The sequence below is a fragment of the Hemicordylus capensis genome, chromosome 5 (genome assembly GCF_027244095.1).
Source record: "Hemicordylus capensis ecotype Gifberg chromosome 5, rHemCap1.1.pri, whole genome shotgun sequence".
Lineage (NCBI taxonomy): Eukaryota > Metazoa > Chordata > Lepidosauria > Squamata > Cordylidae > Hemicordylus > Hemicordylus capensis.
The window spans coordinates 30,924,750-30,948,373 of record NC_069661.1 but is presented as its reverse complement, the minus strand read 5'-3'; the positions used below and the strand labels follow the sequence as shown (position 1 = coordinate 30,948,373).

Sequence of the window (23,624 nt, the reverse complement as noted above, 5' to 3'; positions counted from 1 at the left end):
ATTGGGATGGTAGCCTCCACCCATTAGGCACTAACACCCCACCCCACTCTCCTGCCCCGGGCCCCACTTTCTGCCCCAATCTGCCCCAAAGACACGAAAACTTCAGAAATTCCGCAAAAATCAGCCCTTTGCCCAATCCCCCTGAAATTGGGGTGGTAGCCTGCACCCATTAGGCACTACCACCCCACCCCACTCTTTTTGCCCAGATCCCATGCTATGCCCCCGAACTGCCCCAAAGTCACTAAAACTTCAAAAATTCCCAAAAAAAAATCGGTCATGAGCCGAATCACCTGAATTTTTCCGAAAAATATCGGGGGGGCATCGGGGGTGATTCGGTTCGGCCCCGAATCACCCGAAATTGCTCGTTTCGGGCACAGATTGATCTGTGCCCGAAATTTTTTGCACAGCCCTATTTTATCCACCCTGAAAGCACTTGCTTTACAGTTGAGCCCCAATCACTCTTTCCCCCACCTGAGGTGGAAACTAGACATGACATGGTATGACCTGACTCAACGTAGGAACCTAGGAAACTGCCTCATACTGAGCTAGACCCTTGGCCCCTCTAGCTCCGTATTGTATACAGACTGGCAACAGCTCTCCAAGGTTCAGTCCATCTCAGCCTGATTTGTAGATGTGGGGATGGAACCTGGGACTTTCTGCATGCAAAGCAGATGCTCTACCACTGAGCTACGGCCCCATCCCTGTCAACTCGCTAAGAAGCACAGGTGGGGGTAGGTGAATCTCCCCTCACCAGCACTTCTCCCACTCCCTTTTAGAACTCCTTTTTGTCCAAGAAGGGATTCCTTCCCATCACAGAGCCACAATGGGAGAAAAAGAGCTACTAAAAAGTAGGGTGTGGGTTTGGTTTGCCGTTGTAAAGAGGAAAGGTCCATCTCCCCACTCTGTGCTATAAACCTCCCCCATCCTCACTTTGGCAGCAACCCAACCCTGCCACAAGGGTGGCACTGTGGCATAGTTTGGTCTCAAATTAGGAGAGGGTAGCTGTGGTGTTGCTCTCAAAAGGTCAGGAGATGCTAGAGTTAGTAAAATGACAGTGCTGCAAATCTTTAATTGATCAATTGTCCCCAATTGATGGATTTAAAACCTTTTTAAATGACTAAAAATTCACCCCACCAACACATTTTTATAAAGTTAATTAAGATGAGTACTTATACAAGCAGGAGATAGTAGGCACCATTTTAGAAGAGGTATTCCTTTCGCTTTCCCACAGAAGGGAATGCCTCTCTTGGGAAAGTGTCTGCTGATACAGACAGATGTGCCATGTGAGAACAAATAAAGTGGTCAGGATCTAAACCAAGGCTGTACAACATTGGCCTTCCTATGAATGCTAGACTACAACGTCCGCCATAGCTGAGTATCAGCCACTGTGGTTGGGGATGATGGGAGTTGTGGTCCAAAAACAGCTGGAGGGCTGAAGTGATACAGCCCTGATCTTGACTAAGTTTTCATGGCTAAGCACCACTGAAATCAGCGAGACAGTTAAGTCATGACTAGCTTCAACCCCACTGACTTCAATGGAACTTAGTCATGACCAGCTTAATCTGGATCCTGCCTAATACACTTTTTCATCAAACTATGGTTTTAATTATATGCAAATTTTATACAGATACTATTTGCTTTGCTGACAATGAACTTTCAGTGGGCAGACAGCTCTAGAATACACACTGACCAAGTCAATTATGCATGGCAGTGTGTGTGGAGCAGCACTAAGCATGCATTCACAGCTCATGAGATTGCAGTGGTTTTTGAAAAACAAGTGTGCCCACAAGGATAGCTTTTGTTAAGACTTGCTGGCCACAGATTTCCTATAAAACATTTATTTGCAATAGAGAAAGCAAAACATTCAAGCATTATATTTACAAGAATTATCCATTTTCTCCTCCCCCATTTAAAAAAAAAAAATCAGAAATGAGGCATTCAAACCTCCTTTGATCTCCTAACTGAGAAGTAAATATTTGTATTTTATACCAGACAATTACCTTCAAAGTTATCTCTCACAAACCTAGCTTGCTCTTCTATGCCAGATTCCAAAAAGGCCTGATATGGAAAGCTCTCGTGCCTCAAAAAACAAAATAAGGATTATACCATTTGTTCTTTGATCTGCACAATTGCCCCCAAAGTTACCCATGCTCACCATACAGTTTGAGCGAGATCATTCAAACAATCAAAAACTGTTTTCTACCTGGATTTGAGAGCTGTGTATGTTCCAAATTTTTGATTGTGTGGAAGCAAGGGAAGAGGAAAACCTGGGTCGAAGTTATTGTGTGGAAGCAGCTTCCACATAATCAAAAGTTGGGAGCACCCACAGCTCCCAAACCTGGGTAGAACACTGTCTTTGATTATACGAGTGACCTCAGCAAGTCAAAAGACTGAAAAAATGCTTGATCTCAAGACAAAGAAATCAAGCACTGAGTTATCCCCAATGTGCCTGCAATTGTGATGTCAGGATTCCTCCAGGACAACCGAGGCCATCCTCTCATGATGATGAAGAGTGCAGTTAAAGAGTTAATCAGAATTGCAGAGTGCTGCATGCACCCATGGAACATCGATTCTGGTTAAATGCTATTTAGCAGCAGCGGTTCTACTGGGATTGCCCAGAAAGTTTGGGTTCTCACATCATGCTCCACCAATGTGCACAGGGCTCAATTAGCTTCTTAAGCCACACCACTCATTTTGAGAACACAGCCCAAATCATTTTAGATAACACAGCATTCTGTAGGCTGGCTTTGCTCAAGTCTGAGTACACAGATGTTTTTAGATCATGTGCTCTCTGCATGACAGAGAACCAAGAGCATGACTTTGCATTTGTAAGCATCCAGAGCCAACTAAAACCAGTTCTCAGTGAAATACACTTTGCCAGGGATTCTCAGCGTTGGGTCCCCAGATGTTATTGGACTTCAACTCCCATAATCCCCAACCAAAGGCCACTAGGGCTGAGGATTATGGGAGAATCTTATGGGAGGGATTCTCAACATCTGGGGACCCAACGTTGAGAATCCCTGCACTATGCTGCTTAAAAAAAAAAAAACTTTTCTTGCGGGTGGGGAGTATACATTTCACATAGTTTTCCAGTGATTTTTCTGCTGGGACAACAAGAGTAGTTGAGAAAGAGTATTCTTCATGACTGAAGGCATCTGGGTAGCTTCCTATGCCAGGCGTTTAAAACAACAAGATAATACGAATACTGGAAAAGAAAGAATAGGATTAACATTACAAACTCTTTTGCAGAAAAAAGGAAGGAGAGAGTAATTGCACTTTTGGACACTCATATGATTAATTCCTTTCTCAAGACATGGCTGGCAGACATTGCTCACAAATTGAGAAAGGCAAGGATGGCAACTCCCAGCAAAGACACGGAACTGTTCTTTCACCTTGTTTGTAACAACGTGGCCAGTACCGTGTTTGCCCCTCCCCCCACCAGTATCCAAATTGTTTCCGTGGTTCAAGTGAAGTTCCACTCGCTGTGTGACAGGATGCTGCAGATAACTGGCTCCCTACCGGGCAAGGGAAGAATTCTGGACTTGTAGTAGCAAGCATGACTTGTCCCCTTAGCTTTTGCTAATTAGATAAAGGGGAGAAGGATGTGAGTTGAAGCGCTCATTGAGAGAGGGAAAGTGAAACTTAAAATTCCTGTGGTCTAGATAATATACACACATGACCAGCATTTAAAAACACAGGTCTCTTCTGAGCTAGAGAACAGAAGGAGGGGCATATACTCCCCACGATTTTAAAATGCAGTAGCTTCCCCCCCCTTCTCTCCGCAGTCCTATGGCCTTGTTTTGCTCTTCTCTGCTAGACAAGCTGCTTTTCTGAAATCCTTCTCCTTCCTCCTACTAACCGAATGCTAGATGGCTGAGGCAGGCAAGAAGCCTGCACACAGAGAGAAGAAAGACAGGAACAAGCCTCTCAGCCCTGGGGGTCTCTCCAGGATGCCCCGTGCACTTGCGTGGGACATCCTGGAACTTCCGAGGGCCGTGTGGCCCTCAATCCCCACGGAGCCGGCAGTCGTGTGGGCAGCCAATCCTGAATGATCATCTGCGGAGAAAGTGGGCTAAGCCCGATCTCCCCGCAAACCCGCTCTCGGCGAGTCTCACTGATTGTGAGACTCGTCTCACTATGTCAAAGGGTTTAAGACACAGGAAGAGCCCTACTGGATGAGACCAAGAGTCCAGGATCTTGCTTCCCATCGTGCTCAACCAGACACCTCTGGCATGAAGGGAATTGCTTATGTGAAAATAAAGTCATTTCTCGATAACCAACAGACACCAAATTTTGCAGAAACAAACCTGCCACTGAAGTTAGCTGAATTCATTACTTTTTACACCAGAATATGCTCGATGAAAAAGTAATTTAAAAAATATTTTTAAAAGAAGAAATTCTGAATATACTTCCTGATTACATACAGGTACCACATTTTGCATGAACAACCTTGCCACTTAAGTTAGCTGAATGCACTACCTTTTACACCAGAATATGGTTGAGGAAAGGTTTAAATGTTTTTTGAATTTTTAAAAAGAAATTCTGAATATAATCATCATATTAATGGTTATTGCTCTCAACATATTTTTAACACTGAGTAATCAGATCAATAATTACAAAATGACATTATGCCCAAGAAAAGTAGTTCTTTCTCAGATTCAAATTTACTATGATTTAAATTTATCATGTATGGTCATTATTTAATAAAATTAATAATGTTTGAAGCTGAAATCCTACATATTTCAAACTGTTCTTTTACTTCCCCTTTGCAAGTACAGTAATAAAAAATTATATTAAATATATTTAATTTGTTAAAGTTTCCTGTAAGTGCAATCTACAGGAGCAAGTACACAGCTTGGGGGTACTACTGGACCCGGCTCTGCTTTTGGAAGCTCAGGTGGAGGCGGTGGCCAGGGGTGCCTTTGCACGGCTTCGGCTAGTGCGCCAGCTGCATCCCTTTCTCGAGAAGGCAGATCTGCCCACGGTTACCCATGCCTTAGTCACATCACGGCTGGATTACTGTAATGTGCTCTACGTGGGGCTGCCCTTGAAGAATATTTGGAAACTGCAGCTAGTGCAAGATGCAGCAGCTAGGGTTTTTATCCGGAGTTGCCTGATGGGAGCACATCACACCCATTCTGAAAGAGTTGCACTGGCTACCAGTTCATTTCTGGGTCCAATTCAAGGTGCTGGTTTTGACCTATAAAGCCCTTAACGGTTTGGGCCGTTTGTACCTGAGGGACCGCCTGCTCCCAAGGGTTGCTGCCTGCTTGACAAGGTCATCTGAGGGGGCTCTGGTCCAGGTGGGAGGCTCCAATGAGGGAGGCTCGGCTATCGTGCACTCGGGACAGGGCCTTCTCTATTGCTGTCCCCAGACTTTGGAATGCTCTCCCAGTGGCCATTCGCTCCTTGGACTCCATCACAGTTTTTAGAAAGCTTGTTAAATCTTGGCTTTTAATCCAGGCTTTTACATGATTGTTTTTATTGCTGCTTCTATGTGTTTTTACCCATGTATAGTTTTTATGTTTGTATTTTATAGATTTTAAATTTGGTTTTATATTTTTTGGCTTAATATTTTTATTGTCATTTTATTGTATGTTTTTTTAAACTTTTGTAAACCGCCTTGAGATTGTTTTTAATGAAAGGCGGTATATAAATTCATAAATAAATAAATAAATAAATAAATAAATAAATAAATAATTAATCTATGCAATATGACTTTGTCCAGTCAACAACAGGCCTCACCTACAAAGCAGTTACAATTTGTTTTGATAGACAGTGGTGTATTTCATTCGGCACTGAAGTGGCACTGTTAAAAAGCAAACTATCAATGAGTCAGAAAACTCACCACTTTCCAGCACGAAGCAAATTGAACCCTTCACTTATCTTGCTGAATGGCAAAGTGTGGGTTATCAAAACGTCTGGTTTAAACTTTGCCTCCATGTAACTGGACACCAGTTGAGGGATGGCATCTTTCATTTTCCAGCCTGAAAAATAAACACAGAGTCAAGTCAATGCTTTATTTAGTGGTTAATGTATTAAGCTTTATGTGACGAGGCTTTGGTTTGTTGGTTTGTTTATTTATTTAAACTGGATTGGTTGTTGTTTTGCTTGGTGCAGTGGCCTATCAAATAAAAATTTACACTTACCTCCAATAAAACTCCCTTTTAAGGTGCGTCCAGTAAAAAGCAGCATAGGATCAAAGGAGAGGCGAGAGCCTAAAGGAGGTACACCAACCATGACACAGACTCCACAACCTATATGACAAGATTCCAGAGCAGCTATCTAATAAAAGAAAGAAAAACCAGATTCTGCCATATAAATGAGTAGTGCATTTTTAAGACACTAAGGACTCTTCCTCCGCGGTCACTTCCAGCTGCCTACAACCCAGGGGTACATGGAATTAGTGGGCCGGGTTTTTTCCGTGTATGCCGAGGTCGGGTATCAATCACCCGACGGCAAATGCTGGATCCGCATATAGCAAGGTCCACCTGTACTGCTTTGTGGCGACTGGGGAATGGGACAGATTCTTTTTGGAATGCAAGGCCTGGCCAGCAGATGGCGCCGAGAAAATCATGCAAGGTCCTTGTTTGACATGTACAGATGGTAGTACGATTGCACTGGGAAGGAAAGTCTGTATGATGAGCAAAATTGCACTTGGAACTTACACAAGAACTTTGCAGAACCTGCATTTCGTTGCCATCTGGAAACCCCCCAATTTTTCCACAACTGTTCTGAAAGATGCATCCAGTGCACATTCAGATTGTGCAGGCCATGCACACCCAGAATCCTCCTGTACAGGCTCCATGCCAAACATGATACTATACAGGTAAGCAACCACTCTGAGGCCAGTCCTGACTGTGACATTTACCCAGCAGGAATTCAGCTACCAGCCCCTCCATACAATCCACATGTGTTCAATATTAGGGATGTGTGCTTGAAGCATTTTGGTGCCTCTATTTCGAGGTGCTGAAACATTTCAAGCTGCCCCAGCTGAATAGTTTCACAGGGGTGAGTGGGTCACTTTAGCAGGAGGAATGCAGGTCTTACCTGACCCTCAGGTCCTCAGACATTGTACTACAACCCCCATCATCCCTAGCTGCAATGGGAGACAAGGCCACTACACTGAGTTCCTCAGAGACAGAGTGCAATACAAACACAGCAAAAATTAAACGCACAGCTTCACAAAAGTAAACTCTGACTGAAAGCCACTGTTCTTGAAAAACATACCAGGCTGATTCACACAGAATGCCAATCCATGGTTAGGCTCTATATGAATGAGCCCTTTGGGCCTTTTTGGCTCGCACACTCTCTCCTTCCCCTTTTACTCCTCTCCTTCTGTACTGTGACTCCCTTCCTCCACTCCTGGCTTGAGGCAAACCATAGTTTGCCATTTTCTCAAAACAAGAAAAATATGAATTGTGCTTATCTTGCAAACTGGGATTGGAAAGTGTGGTTTCAAATTCTAGACTGAGGGGCAAGTGCAACCCATAGTTTGCTGGTTTGCATGAATCTTTGGTTTGCTGCAAACCAGGTAGGGAGAGATGGATTCACAGCACAGCACATGAACAGAGAAGGAGGAGAAGTTATCAATGGCTACTGGACTTGATGATTTAATGCTACCTCAAGGGCAATGTTACCTCAAGGGCAACCAGAGCCCCTGGTGGTGCAGTGGTAAAACTGCCGCCCTGTAACCAGAAGGTTACAAGTTCGATCCTGACCAGGGGCTCAAGGTTGACTCAGCCTTCCATCCTTCTGAGGTCGGTAAAATGAGTACCCAGAATGTTGGGGGCAATATGCTAAATCATTGTAAACCGCTTAGAGAGCTTCGGCTATAGAGCAGTATATAAATGTAAGTGCTATTGCTATTGCTATGTGCCTCTGAATACCAGTTGCAAGGGAGCAATCGTGGGAGAGGAGGTATGTCTTCCTCTCTGTCTTGAAGGCTTCCCAGAAGCAACTAGCTAGTTCCTGTGGGGAACAGGATATGGGGTCAGTTCTTGGCCTGATCATCTTGAGGGTGTGCATTGTATGTCCCGAAAGATTCACTTATATAGTGCTGAACCACTGAGTTGACATTACGTCTGAATGAGACTACACTGCCCCATTCCCTGAAAAACTGTCAAGCGTTCCTCAATGAGAAGATCAGTAGTGGTGGACAGTCTTCCCTGAACAACAGCTTGCCCATTATTACTGATCAACCCCTGCAATCTCAGGGGAAAGCTAGGTGTGTTCCAGGCACCCTCTCAGTTGATGCAAAGTAACGGTGAGGACTAACAGAACTTGCCAGCATACGTGCCGAACTGTATGTGCACCCTAGCACACTCTACAAAATGCAAGGGTTTTGTAATAATTGTGTAGGGGTTCACCGGGCAGAGAAACTGATGTGGAAAGAAGTGTCTGAAAGGTATAAAATCTGAACAACACTGTTCCTCAGCACCGCTTCCAGAAATGTTGTACACCTGTAATCATGGGATGGAGCCAGAAGCTACTAGTCAAAATACAGGACATACCAATGTATCCAAGCATCCAACAACCTCAAATGCATAGTCAACCCCATGACCGGTCATTTCCACCAGCACCTCCTGAATGGGCTTCTCAAAATCATGAGGGTTAAGGCATTTGGTGGCTCCCAGTTCTTTAGCTTTTCCAAATTTTTCTTGGTTAACATCAATCCCAATGATCTGGGAAGCTCCAGCTGCTTTGCATCCCATGATCACAGAAAGACCGACTCCTCCCAAGCCAAAGATGGCACAGGTAGAACCCGGTGTGACCTGCAGAAAAAAGGGACCATGTCAAAATCCCAGATGCAGGCTGGAGAATAAGTTATCCATTAAACAGAGTTAACAGATTGCCAAGAAGCACTAGTGAAGTAAATGCACAATTCCTCACCTGGGCCGTATTGATGGCAGCCCCATAACCAGTGGAAAAACCACAGCCAAATAGACAGACTTTATCCAAGGGGGAAGCATCGTCAATTTTAGCAATGGTAGAGTCAGGCATGACTGTATATTCCGAGAAAGTGCTAATCCAAAGGAAATGGTGGACTTGCTTTCCTTTGCAGGTGAACCTGCTGGTTTTGTCTGGCATCAGGTTTTGTGGTTCACAAAGGCTGTTTGAGAGAGTCCCAGACTTGTCAATAACAAAAGCCATGCTGCCACACATTGTCAGAAATCAAGAAAAAAATACAAGGGAACATAGGCAGCTGCCATATACCAAGCCAGACCATTAGTCCATCTAGCTCAGTATTGTCTACACAGACTGGCAGCAGCTTCTCAAAGGTTGCAGGCAGGAGTCTCTCAGTCCTATCTTGGAGATGCCAGGGAGGGACCTTGGAAGCTTCTGCATGCAAGCATGCAGGTGCTCTTCCCAGACCATCCCCATCCCCTAAAGGAATATCTTACAATGCTCACATTACAATGCTCACATTCAAATACAACCAGGGCAGATGCTGCTTAGCAAAGGGGACAGTTTAAGATCAGCTTGCCTCCCTTCCATAAAACTCACTGGGTTTTCAAGCAACAGTTGGTGTTAGATTTCAGACACGAGCTGCATTCTCCACACTGGGGCAGGCAAAGAGGGATCACTTTGTCTCCTAGAAATCAAAGGGAAAGGAAATCTAGGAGCATCCCCTGACCAAGAGATTGTATTTCAACAGCCATATTTATTCAGCAAAATCAGCACCAATGGAATTTTCCTGGTGCTTTTACTATGATAGAACAGGCTCTTGAAAACAGCTACAAGAATAAAGACTGCAACTCACTGTATCTTGGGGAAAAGCTCAAGAAAATGGCTGAACCAAGTGGCAGCAAGTTGTGACCACAAGGAGTATCACCCAGAAAAAAGTCTATTTCTGCTGGATCAGACCAAAGGCCAATCCAGTCCAGCATCCTCCCATCCCACAGTGGCCCACCAGATGCCTCTGGGAAGCCCACAAGAAGAAGAGAACGACTAAGCTCTCTCTAGATATTGCTCCCCAGCAATCAGTATTGAGAGGTACTGCCTCTGAACCTGGAAGCAAACTAAACCTGAACCTGGAAGCAAACTAAACTGCCCCAAGGTGCAAAGGAGAAGGAACGCTTGTACACAAGCCCAGACTTCCTGTAACTGCACTGCCCATGACATTTTAGAGGCCCTTTAAAAGCATTTTAAAATGCTAGCTCTGATCTTCTACAAACCTGGTTTCACACAAGTCACTCCCGTGCCAATGCTTTCCACAATGCCAGCTCCTTCGTGGCCAGGAATGACAGGGTAGTCTACTTCAGGGAAAGAACCTGTCAGGACATGGTCATCTGTTCCACATATCCCAGTGGCTATTATCTGTAAGGGAACAAAAAGACAGGTCAGCTCCAGAGAGAATGTTATAAGGGCAACATGTGATGAATTTGCCTTGGGCCCAGTGAAATGTTGCTCAGCCCCTATACTGATGAGGCCAATCTGATGCACTCCAACAGAGTAATACAGGGTGGGGGGGGCATAGAGCACTTCTATCACTCTGATGTACAAGGCAGAGGTTCAGAGTGCTGCTTGTTTCTTCCATTCAGATGAGCAGCGATTTCCCCGGTCAAGCAGAATAATCTGGTTCACCCTCAATCATCTAAGCATATTCCCCTGAAGTCAAAAAGGCAGCTAGTTTTGCAGCAGCTAAGGACCAAATGCCACAATGTGGCTGGGTTCACATGAACATGAAGCCAGCGGTTTGGCTGAGCTGTCACAGCACTGAGCACACATGCAAGCCCTACTTCCCGTCCTGGGAAGTATATGCCGAGATTGGTGGGTTCATATCACATGACAAATTTTGGCACATTCCACCCTACTCGATGCACAGAACCTGAAATCTGTAACTTAGATCTGAAGTGAGGAACAGATGTTGGTTTCCATGTCTCAAGAAGGGGAGAATATGCCAAGATGGTGAGTTCATATGCACCCACCAATCTCGACATATCCAAGACCAGAAGCAGCAGCTTGGCTGAACCACCAATTCCATGCTATGTGTGATCCTGGCCTGTTTTAATAATGTTCCTCGCCCCAAGACTGGTCTAAGCAGCTACAGACAAGAAGCATGCTTACAGATTTACAATGGCATTTTGAGGGGTCTCTTTGACCCCTAGCACTGTAAGTGCACAGTACTTTCATTTCCCCATGCAATTCAACAAGGGTTGTCAATACTCCAATATTCGTATTAATAAAAATGGCACCTTTAGATGAAACACCACAGGGCACTTAACCTCATTAAGGTTGGTTCCAATCTGGAAGATGGAGTTGCAGAACACGGAACACAAAACTTTATGATCTTTTTCCTTCTCAAATGTGGTACAGTTCACCCCAATATGTACCGATGGTTAAAAATAAGATTATATTAAAATTTCAAAAATCATAATAAATCAACAATCAACTCTTGATTATAGCTTCTTATCATTGTTAAAATCCCTTGTGGCAAAAGACATAAAGTGCCCAGGTTAGTCAAACAGAAAGTTCCTGAGAGATCTCAAAAATAAACAAAATAAAAAAACAAGAATAAGACGCATACTCTGCAAACAAGGAACTGCTTCAGCCATTCACTTCACTGCTAGGGCAGAAGCAGATGTTATGCTTGACCCAGGGACGCCACCAAAATAGGCAGCCCTGTGTTGAATTCTTCTCTTCCCCGCTGCAATCGATGCACACCACTGGAATAATTCCTATTTCTTTACCTCCAGTAGCCAATGATGAACAACAGGACCAAGGAAACATATGACATGATAGCCATGCTGTGATATGAAGGCTGGGTCTACACAGGCAGCAGCATGTGGTGAAATGAGGTGGTTCAAAGGACTGGAATGTATTTTATTTATTTATTTATATACCTTTGTGAGTTCAAACGAGTACAGAAGGGACAAAGCTAGGCTAGAATATTTTTCAGGGATGTGTTCATGGAAGAGCATTCAAAAATGGTATCCTCTACTTCAGGCAGAAGTCTGAAGTGATGCTGTCCATTTTACAGCCTCAGTATTTTGCCAGATAGTTTTGCTACATGTATAGGCTAGCCTCCTTAAATTGCAGGAACATAGGAAGCTGCCTTCTACCGAGTCAGGCCACTGGTCCAACGAGCTCAGTATTGTCTACACTGACTGGCAGCAGCATCTCCAAGGTTGCAGGCAGGATGCTCTCTCAGCCCTATCTTGGAAATGCCAGGGAGAGAACCTGGGACCTTCTGCATACAAGCATGCAGATCCTCCTCCACTGACCTGTGGCCCCATCCCCTAAAGGGAACATCTTACAGTACTCACAAGTGCTTACTCATCCAAATGCAAACCAAAGTGGACCCTGCTTAGCAAAGAGGACAGTTCAAGCTCATTACCACAGCACCAGCTCTCTGCCCTTATGTATCACCATAATGAATGAAGTCCCATATCGAATGCTGCAACCAACTTCCAACTTAAAGGTAAATGAAATTCTACTCAAGCTTTAGAACATAGGAAGCTGCCATATACTGAGTCAGACCATTGGTCTATCTAGCTCAGTATCGTCTTCACAGATTGGCAGTGGCTTCTCCAAGGCTGCAGGCAGGAATCTCTCTCAGCCCTATCTTGGAGATGCCAGAGAGGGAACTTGGAACCTAGATGCTCTTCCCAGAATGGCTCCATCTTCTGAGGGGGGTATCTTACTGTGCTCACACTTCTAGTCTCCCTTTCATATGCAACCAGGGCTGACCCTACTTAGCTAAGGGGACAAGTCATGCTTGCTACCACAAGACCAGCTCTCCTCTCCTTTAGTCTTCCCTGAGCCTCTCAGACCTTATGTGTAACAAAATCCAATCAACCATTTCACAACCGGCTTGAGAAACAGGAAGGACAACAGAGGAAAAAAATAATTCACAGGTTGGAGAAACATGGAAAGCTGCTGGGAACCAGTTATTTACCTTTACGCGGACTTCTCGAGACTTGGGCGGAGCAACTTCTACCTCTTCAATAGAAAGAGGTGCACCCACTTCCCAGACAACAGCAGCCTTGCATTTTATAATCTGTCAAAGCAAAACCAGATATTTATTTTATTGTTCCATTTCTATACCACTTTTCATTAAAATAATCCCAAAGCGGTTTACAAATTAAAAGTACAAATATTAAATACTAAAACTCCACTCTGCCAGCCTGCTATGCAAGGCAAAAAATAGATGGAATCAAAGGCAAGCACCCGGACACCAGGGTATAAAGTTGCAGGTCCTAGAATACCTGAAATCCTGCTCATTTCAGCAGGTGAGGAAGGGTGGGATGAGGAAGAGAAGCTATGGGCATCATGTCTCCCACTTCACTGGGGAATTTTTAAATATATAGGGTCAATCTCTGGGTTCCATCCTGGCAGCCAAGGCCTAACACACTTTTTGTACTAAATAAGCAAATCAGAAGTATTTTTATTGTTATTATTAAGAATATGTATACAACACTTTTCAATAAAAGAATTCTCAAAGGGGCAAAAGGAATTAGAAGATGGTTCCCTGTCCTCAAAGGGCTCACAATCGAAAGAGAAACGCAAGGAAGACACCAGCAACATCCACTGCAGAGATGCTGTGTGGAGACTGAACAGGGACAGGTCTTTTTCGCACACCTAAGAAAGCCACCACTTTTAAGAGTTGCAGGATCCCTGGCTGCTTTCCCCCCACCAATTTTCTGATCTGTTTTGTTTTCATTTGTACACCAGGTCTTTTAAATCTTCTTGCAATGTTATTACTTTATAATGCACACAGTATCATACCACTTTGGAAGCTTTTTGGAGGAAACAAAGATAGTGGTTGACATCTAGAATACATTACTCATGAGCAGTCCCACTGAAACGGATGGGACAAGTTAGTTTCTGACTAGTTTAAATGGGACTACTCATGAGTAATTTAGTCTGCATGCGAGCCTACACAGAGAGAGATGTACTTATAGTTACAGATATGTAAGTGATGTTCCTTTACATCGACTATGTGTTATATATAGACATTTTTAATATATGGGTACACACCCACACATACTGTATATATACATCCATGGTCAAAACCCAACAAATTTATGAATCAATGCAGCCTTTCTTCTGCTACCCTCCCAGCTTCCAGTGAGAACCAGATCTGGAGGAGGAGTCAGTACTCTGTGTCTGCAAGACCCGCCGAAGCCGATCCTCAGCATGTGTAATAATAATGTTTAATAATAATCCCCATAAGGTTAATGGCACTTACTCCCTAGTAAGCAAGCAACCTTTAAACAACTGCATCAGTACGGAAGACAGACTATTTTCTCCTTACTTTCCCAGAAGTGTCCATGCTTGAATACTAATTTGCACACGAGAATTTCCACCCAAATGCCGATCTTAGTAAATTGGAAACTGGAAACTCACTGCTCCAAGCAGCTCGTAGGATGCAAATTCCTTTATCAGGACTCTGTGCTTCCCGTAGTCACGCCCCGAAGGACTCTGGGTAATGTAGTCAATTGCCCTGTTGTTCAGGGCAGGCGCTAGCAACCCAGGTGTTTGCTAGATGCCGTTATGTTTCTAATTTTCCCAGACTGGAAAGCGTGTGATACGTTGCTGGTTTTCATTGGACTGCTCATGCTATTAATTTGTCATATATTGCTGTTTTCTTCTACTACGTTATCTACTACGCATAGTTTTTTCTTTCTTTTTGTTTTTATGTATTTTGTAATTGTGAACTGGCTTGTGATGCTTATTTTTAAAAGCAGTATTTAAAATAATAATCACCATAATTAATAATGAAAAGACACAAGAAGATTCAGAGGGTGGCAGTATGAGAGACAGGAGTAGGATAAATCCTCTCAGAGCTTTGCACTGCAGTTTGTGCTGCCAGAAATGCAAATTTTAAGCCCTGTGGGCATTTATTTACTTGAGAAGATCGATAGGTTCAAGGACTTGATAAACACCAGAACATAACAGGCCAGAACAAACCCTTAAAAATTTAACTGGATGCCAAAACCAGTGGGATGTGTTAGAGACACCGCTGCTGCTGTTGCTGTTGCTGCTGCTGCTACTACCGTACTACTACTAACACAAGGCAGATACCAGCAACAGCCACTGGAGGGAAGCTATGTTGGGGCTGGATAGGGCCAGTTGCTCTCCCCCTGCTAAATATAAGAGAATCACCTCTTTAAAAGGTGTATCTTTGCTCAGTTAGCAGGGAGACTAATATTTTAGCACTGAAGTATTTAAGAACACAGGAAGCTAGCGTGGTATAGTGGTTAGAGTGCTGGACTAGGACCGGGGAGACCCGAGTTCAAATCCCCATTCAGCCATTAAACTAGCTGGGTGACTCTGGGCCAGTCACTTCTCTCTCAGCCTAACCTCACAGGGTTGTTGTGAAAGATAAACTCAAGTATGTAGTATTCTGGGCTCCTTGGAGGAAGAGCGGGATATAAATGTAATAATAATAATAATAATAATAATAAATACCGAGTCAGACCATTGGTCCTTCTAGCTGAGCATTGTCTACACAGACTGTCAGTGGCTTCTCCAAATTTACAGGCAGGATTCTCTCCCAGCCCTATCTGGAAATGCCAGGGAGGGAACTTGGAACCTTCTGCATGCAAGCATGAGGATCCTCTTCCCAGAGCGGCCCCATCTCCTAAGGGGGATATCTTACAGTGTTCACACATGTAGTCTCCCATTCAAATGCAAACCAGGATGGGCCCTGCTTAGAAAAGGGACAATTCATGCTTGCTACCACAAGACCAGCTCGCCTGGTTAATATTGCTCTTATTTTCAATATTTCCAATATTACATTTTTATTAGCCTCTTCAAGGGCAAAAATTGAATGGAAAAGTGACAGCCTGAAACAGACCAGGCTACTGTACTTTTATTAACCCCTCCACAGCCAGAACAGTGTGAAAAAGCCAAGAACAGTCCCCTAACCGTAAACTGTATCCCCAGAACAGAGGTATGTGCTGCCGACACTTGAGAAGAATATTGTAGCACTTAAATATTTGAGGAGGAGGAGGATATAGAGGAGGAGGATATAGAGGAGATGAAGAAGGCTTGAGGGTTTGGCTCTCTTTTCCTCCCTCCCTCTTTTCCTCTCTCCCTCCCCCCCTTTACCACCCGGACTTTACATCTGGCCCCTCTGGGTTTGTGTTTCTATCTATCTTACCCTGACGAGGAGCTGCCTACCAGCCGCTGTCTTCAGAAAGCCTGACAACTAACACCTGTGTCAGCCGGCAGCCCTTTGTGGCAGAGGGGGCTGCTGGGTAGCTCTAGAGTCTTATAAAGACTGCTGAAGACATGCCGGCGGCGTGGCCGGCGGCCTGCCTGTAGGCGGCCGCCGAAGCCGGCCGCCAAAGGGGGCCGGGCCTTTGGGGCCGGGCCTTCGGGGGTGGGACTGAGGGCTGGGGGGTGGGGGTTGTTTGTGGGTGGATTTCTCTTTCTTTTGGGGGGGGGTATGAATGCTGCTTTTATTATTGTCCTGAGTTGTGCCAGGCCTAGTTGACGGGATGTGTTTGGGTTCTCCTAAGGGGGCGGATGCGGGGGCTGCGCCTGACAGCCTGGGGGCGGCTATTGCTGTAGTGGTGGGAAATAGAAGAATTGGCGCTGGCAGAACAGCTGGCCGTTACAGGGGAAGAGAAATTGGTAATTTAGTGACTATCTCTACTTCCAACTGTTCTGACAACTCTCAGGCCTTGGGGAACAGCACCAATTACCCACAGAACCTGACCTTGCTCCTTTGTAATACCAGGTCAGTTCAAAATAAGACCGAAATTGTTCATGATCTAATCATGGATGAGGGAGCTGATCTGGTGTGTATAACTGAGACCTGGTTGGGGGAAGCGAGTGGCCCAGTGTGGGCTCAGCTTCTCCCTCCAGGTTACTCTGTTGTGGAGCAGGTTAGAGGAAGTGGGCGGGGGGGTGGAGTGGCTGTGGTCCATAAAAATACTATCTCCCTTACCAGGGCCCCTGTGAGACAGTTGACCTATATTGAGTGTGTATTTTTGAGGCTGGGAACTAGGGATAGATTGGGGATTCTGTTGGTGTACCGTTCACCCCGCTGCCCAACTGACTCCCTAACTGAGCTGTCGGAGCTGGTCGCGGAGTTGGTGATGGAGTCTCCCAGGCTTTTGGTGCTGGGGGACTTCAATATCCACTTTGGGGCTGGCTTGTCTGGTGCTGCTCAGGAGTTCATAGCGGCCATGACAACTATGGGCCTATCCCAATTAATCTTTGAACCAACTCATGTTGCCGGCCACACACTGGATTTGGTCTTCTGTTCGGATCAGGGGGGTGTTCCGTGGGTGGGGAATCCGTTGGTTACCCCATTGTCATGGACGGATCACCACCTGGTTAAGGTTGGTATCGCGGACGCAACCCACCCCTGCAGGGGTGACGGACCTATTAGGATGGTCCGTCCAAAAAGGCTGCTGGACCCAGCAGGTTTCCAAAAGGCCTTGGAGGGTTTCGATGTTGGTGCGGCCGGTGATTCTATCGAGGCCATGGTGGGAACATGGAACAGAGAACTCACCAGGGCAGTAGATATTATTGCTCCTAAGCGTCCCTCCAGGCCTGCTTCTAAGATGGCCCCCTGGTATACAGAAGAGTTGCGGGGGATGAAGCGGCTTGGTAGGCGACTGGAACGCAGGTGGAGGAGAACTCGGCTCGAATCTGACAGGATGCAGCATAGAACCCATTTGAAGACCTATGCAATGGCGGTGCGTGTGGCAAAAAAACAATTTTGGTCGGCGCGAATTGCGTCTGCGGGCTCACGTACGGCAGAATTATCCCAGGTGGTGAGGAGTATAATTTCTGCTCCTTCTGCCTCAAATCAGTTCCCGGAGACACTCTGCTGTGACGCCTTTAGTGGGTTCTTTGCAAATAAAATATCCTGTATTCGGGCCGACTTGGACTCCACTATTTCTGCAGGGTCCGGGAGGGAGGTATCTAGCAATCCCTCTTGCAGTGTTAGGATGGATCAGTTTCAATCTGTGACTCTTGATGACGTGGACAGACTGCTTGGAGCGGTGCGGCCTACCACTTGTTCTCTGGATCCTTGCCCGACCTGGCTGCTTCGATCTAGCGGAGAGATTGTTGGAGATGGCCTGGTTAATATCATAAATGCATCTCTGGGGGAGGGGAGGGTGCCTTCTTGTTTGAAGGAGGCAATAGTTAGACCTCTTCTTAAGAAGCCTACCCTGGATCCCTCAGTGATGGATAGTTATAGGCCAATCTCCAATCTCCCCTGGCTGGGCAAGGTAATCGAGAGGGTGGTGGCTAACCAGCTCCAGGCGGTTTTGGAGGAATCTGATTATCTGGACCCATTTCAAACTGGCTTTAGAACGGGCTATGGGGTTGAGTCAGCCTTGGTCGGCCTGATGGATGACCTTTACCGGGGAATCGACAGAGGGAGTGTGACTCTGTTGGTCCTCCTGGATCTTTCGGCGGCGTTCGATACCATCGACCATGGTATCCTTCTGGGTCGCCTGGAGGGGTTGGGAATAGGGGGCACCGCTTTGCGGTGGTTCCGTTCCTATCTCTCGGGCAGATCCCAGATGGTGGAGCTTGGTGACAGTCGCTCCTCAAAGCAGGAGCTGTTATATGGAGTCCCTCAGGGCTCCATTCTGTCACCAATGCTTTTTAATATCTACATGAAACCGCTGGGTGAAGTCATCAGGGGATTTGGTGCTGGGTGTTATCAGTATGCTGATGACACCCAAATCTACTTCTCCTTTTCATCTTCAGGAAATGGCACTCAGTCTTTAAATGCCTGCCTACAGGCAGTAATGGGCTGGATGAGGGAGAACAAATTGAAGCTGAATCCAAGCAAGACGGAGGTGCTCATTGTGGGGGCTCAGAATCTGAGGAGTGAGTTAGATCTCCCTGTGCTGGATGGGGTTACACTCCCCCGAAGGGAGCAGGTGCGCAGCTTGGGAGTACTCCTGGACCCAGGCCTCACCCTGGTCTCTCAGGTGGAGGCCGTGGCCAGGGGTGCTTTCTATCAGCTTCGGCTGATTCGACAGCTGCGTCCATTCCTTGAGGAGGATGACCTCAAAACAGTGGTGCACCAGCTGGTAACCTCCCGGCTTGACTATTGCAATGCGCTCTACGTGGGGCTGCCTTTGTACGTTGTTCGGAAACTTCAGTTAGTTCAGAATGCGGCAGCCAGATTGGTCTCTGGGGTAACCCGGAGAGACCATATTACACCTATTTTGAAACAATTACACTGGCTGCCGATATGTTTCCGGGCAAGGTACAAAGTGCTGGTGATTACCTTTAAGGCTCTGAACGGCTTAGGTCCAAGTTACCTTGGAGAGCGCCTTCTTCTGCACGATTCCCACCGCACATTAAGGTCATCTGGGGAGGTTCGTCTCCAGTTGCCACCGGCTCGTCTGGTGGCGACTCGGAGGCGGGCCTTCTCTGTGGCTGCTCCGGAGCTGTGGAATGCGCTCCCTGCGGAAATCCGTAATTCGAGTTCTCTGTTGGCCTTCAGGAGGGCCCTTAAAACATATTTGTTTGGCCTGGCCTTTCAGGGCTTTAAAAATGTATATATGTGTGTATGTGTATATGTGTATATATATATATATGTATATGTGTGTGTGTATATATATATATATGTATATATATGTGTATGTGTGTTTGTGTGTATGTATGTATATGTATGTATATATATATATTTTAATCTTTTAATTTTTTAATTTTTAACTTGATTTAGTGTTTTTAATGACTTAATAACCCCCCCCCCCCGCCTTGTGCAGATGGGAGGGAGTTTGTCACAGCCTGTCCTGCGCGAAGCCCAGGAAGGGTTCCGTTTGACCTCTTTGGTCAAGGGCCGGGCTTCGGCCAGGATTGACCGATCCCGGCCCCATCCTCCATTTTCCATTCTCTCTTCAGTTGGGGTCGGGCAACCACAGGAGAAGCGGCTTTCCCCTCCCTCCCTCCCCGGTGCAGAGCGGGTCTAGCGACTGGCCGCCTGACGGGGCCGAGTAGGAATTTTTTGCTCCCAACGCATTGGCCACTGTTGGGGGTTTTTTCGCCTACTCCGTTCTGTGTCCTGGGTGCGTATTTAGAGTTAGGTCAACCACAATGGCAGGAACAGTGCGGGCGGGGTGGCAATTTGAGGGTTAGAACATCGGTGAGCACCCTTGGATATGTAAAAGGGGTGTTTGGTTAATCGCTCCTTTGTAGCCTGTGCGGCACGGGGAGAATGATTGCCATGAACCCTGCTTCAGGACTTCTCTAACCTTTGGGCTGTGCGGTCCGGGGTGGACGAATGCCTAGAAGTATCCAGACCCTCTCTTACAGAAGGGGGGGTTGGCTTTGAAGGAATTGGGTGGGATGTACCTGCCCATTCCCGAGCCAGGGTGTCTCCCCCCCAGTAGGGTGCTGGGTAGGATTTCAGAGTTCTGACCTGCTTCTATTGGCCCGCACTGTTCTTTAAGGGTGATTAATCACCTGGTGTTCCAGTCTGTCATGCTGTGTGTAATAGTTAACAAAGTTGTGGCCCTTTTCCTCTATACTGAGTCTATGTTTTCTTGAGCTGGGGTCTGGGGATAATGTTTTATTTTTGTTTAAAATGTTTTAAATTGTTAGCTGTTTTATTGTTTTAATTTGTTTTAGCTTTTTACTGTTTTATAAGTTGTTTTAATTGTGAACCGCCCTGAGCCATTTCGGAAGGGCGGTATATAAATCAAATAAATAAATAAATAAATAATAAATAAATATTTGCAATATCATAGTTTTAGTTACCTCTTCCATGCTAAAAATGGACTGCAATGGTGTAACTGCCTGAACAGCCCAGAACAGCCCCCAAACGGTCAGACTGCATCCCAAAAGCAGTGGAATGAGAAGAATACTGGAGAAGAATATTGCAGCACTGAAATATTTCCAATCTTGCACTTTTATTAACCCTTTCAGTGCCAAAAATGGACCGGAACCGTGCAACAGCCTGAAACGACCCTGAACAGCACCCCAACTGTCGAGTTGCATCCCCAGAACAGTGAAATGAACTGCAGACGCTGGAAAAGAATTTTAGCCCTGAACTTTTTCCAGTATTGTACTTTTATTAACCCCTCCAGTGCCCAAAATGGACCAGGGCAGCTCCCAAATTGTCAGACGGCATCCCAAAAATAGAGGAATGGGTCACAGACACTGGAGAAGGATATTGTAACAAAAATTCTTTACTCTTAGCATTATTAAAAACAAAGCATTTCTAATTCTCCTCAGTTAGCATCACTACTAAGTTGCATCATAGTGAAGGCTGTGTAAAGGAAAAGAGTGTAGCCTTTTTCAAAGATCCCCCCCCCCGTCACGTGTGTCAGTCACAACACTTTGGACATTTGTATGTTCCACGAAGAACTTCAGTTATCTCAAGACAGGACAGATTATACCAGTCCTGACATACAGGTGAAACTCGGAAAATTAGAATATCGTGCAAAAGTCCATTAATTTCAGTAATGCAAATTAAAAGGTGAAACTGATATATGAGACAGACGCATTACATGCAAAGCGAGATAAATCAAGCCTTAATTTGTTATAATTGTGATGATCATGGCGTACAGCTCATGAAAACCCCAAATCCACAATCCCAGAAAATTAGAATATTACATGGAACCAAGAAGACAAGGATTGAAGAATAGAACAATATCGAACCTCTGAAAAGTATACAGCGTACTGTGCTTGATTGGCCAGCAAACTCGCCTGACCTGACCCCATAGAGAATCTATGGGGCATTGCCAAGAGAAGGATGAGAGACATGAGACCAAACAATGCAGAATTGCTGAAGGCCGCTAATGAAGCATCCTGGTCTTCCATAATACCTCATCAGTGCCACAGGCTGATAGCATCCATGCCACGCTGCATTGAGGCAGTAATTGCTGCAGAAGGGGCCCAAACCAAATACTGAATACATATGCATGCTTATACTTTTCAGAGGTCTGATATTGTTCTATTCTTCAATCCTTGTCTTCTTGGTTCCATGTAATATTCTAATTTTCTGAGATTGTGGATTTGGGGTTTTCATGAGCTGTACGCCATGATCATCACAATTATAACAAATTAAGGCTTGACTTATCTCCCTTTGCATGTAATGCGTCTGTCTCATATATCAGTTTCACCTTTTAATTTGCATTACTGAAATTAATGGACTTTTGCACGATATTCTAATTTTCCGAGTTTCACCTGTACACCTTAGCAAAGGACCATTGTGTTCTTTGGTTTCTTGCACTGTTTTCCCATTAAGCACAAGGACCAAGAAGAGTTGTAATATTCTTCCACTGCCAAAGACAGGAATTTTATAGTAGATGATGACCCTTGAGTTGCATTTCTGGAAATAGCTGTCTTGAAATTGGTTCTGACTTGGCCTCTGGCCTTGCAAAATCACTGTTGCTGTGGTCGTTGGCTTGCTGTGTTGGCTGCTGCTTCTGCTGGTGAGAGACAGAGTCCGCCTGCAGCCTTGTGCTGTGTTTGTTCTCTGGCTTTCAGTCCCGCCCGCCTCCACCTGTCTTTCTGCTCCCCAACCCCACTCCCCTCTGCTTTAAACACCTTTCCCCCTGGTGTGAGTGTACGTGTGTTTGCTTCTACTCCTGGTGTTCCCCCCTCCTGCCAGAGTGAGTGAGTCTCTCCCTTCTCCTGCTCTGGGCCGGGTGGGGCCAGACCCTTTGGCCTGAGAGGCTCTCTGGCCCATTTCCCTAACCTCCACTGTCCCCCCACTTTTTTTGCTTCTGTGGTGGCTGCTGCTTTTAATTCTGGGCTGAGCTGAGATTCGATTAGAGTCCTCAGCTCAGAAGTAAGACATGCAGGCATGTGATGAGGACCTGCAGAAAAAGAAAACCCGAGAGCAGAGGGGAGGGGCTGCTTCCCTCGTGCCGCGAGTGTAATTCGAAGTGGCTTCGCTCAACATTTACCCTGAGAGCTGGAACCTATGTGTGGGAAAGCTTCTGTAGCTGCTTTTAACCAAAGAAAAAACCCAATCACAAATCTCCCACATCAAGTCTAGTCTGCTATAAGAAACGGAACCTAAAAGAGGGCAATGGGAATAAGGGCAAATGTCATTCTCAATGGTTGCTACTGCGTTCCACTGGCCAGCTAGATCAGTGTTTCTCAACCACCGGTCAGTGGAGGTCCATGAGGCATCACTAATAAAAATCACCCCACCCACCCCAAAATACCAATTTCGGGCTGGCAGGGGCCACGGGGAGCTTTCTGGAGCTCATTTCCAGGCAGCCCTTGCTGCTGGATAATGTTCATTTCACTTCCTCAAAATGAACATTATCCAGCAGCAAGGGCTGCCTGGAAATGAGCTCTAGAGAGCTGCCCAAAATTGTTTTTGGGGGGTGTCTGGGGGTGGGGGGGGGTGAGGGGGGCAACCCCCTTACTAACTTCTGGTCCAGGAAACTGCTTTTCAGTTTTGAGTCCCACTTCTGCCCGGGTCTAAACAAAGATATGATGGCAGCTACCATAAGTGTGGTTCCAATGTGGCAACTGGTTAACAATTCACTCTTTCATGAGTGTCAAAAGCCACTTCAAACAGGTTCTGTGAGTGAAAAACGTGTGGGGATGACTTTTAATTAGACAAGTGAGAATCAGCTAACCAACTTTTACAGCTGCAGTGTTAATAATATTATAACTCATGCTGAGACACCTCGTCCTCTGCTAGATCTCATTAGCTCAGGGGTTCTCAA

General features: G+C 45.6%; 1 protein-coding gene across 1 annotated transcript; it reads right to left on the bottom strand.

Annotated features, from left to right (window-relative positions):
* Window positions 1-1,079: 1,079 nt before the first annotated feature.
* On the bottom strand, window positions 1,080-14,398 carry LOC128328281 (alcohol dehydrogenase 1-like). The gene is made up of 9 exons (XM_053258118.1): window positions 14,261-14,398; window positions 12,902-13,003; window positions 10,179-10,320; window positions 9,508-9,595; window positions 8,893-9,112; window positions 8,514-8,774; window positions 6,150-6,285; window positions 5,849-5,987; window positions 1,080-3,205 (listed from the first exon to the last, which is right to left on the bottom strand). Exons 1-9 carry the CDS (start codon window positions 14,276-14,278, stop codon window positions 3,181-3,183), a joined length of 1,131 nt encoding a protein of 376 aa, XP_053114093.1. The 5' UTR covers window positions 14,279-14,398; the 3' UTR covers window positions 1,080-3,180.
* Window positions 14,399-23,624: the final 9,226 nt, after the last annotated feature.

Bases quoted from the DNA above. Each gene is read 5' to 3' on its own strand.
- LOC128328281 (XM_053258118.1), bottom strand. The intron at 8,775-8,892 runs GTGAGGAATTGT...TTTTTTCTGCAG, and splicing joins CTGCCATCAATACGGCCCAG to GTCACACCGGGTTCTACCTG. The intron at 3,206-5,848 runs GTGAGTTTTCTG...TTTCTTTTCCAG, and splicing joins TTGCTTCGTGCTGGAAAGTG to TATTCGTATTATCTTGTTGT.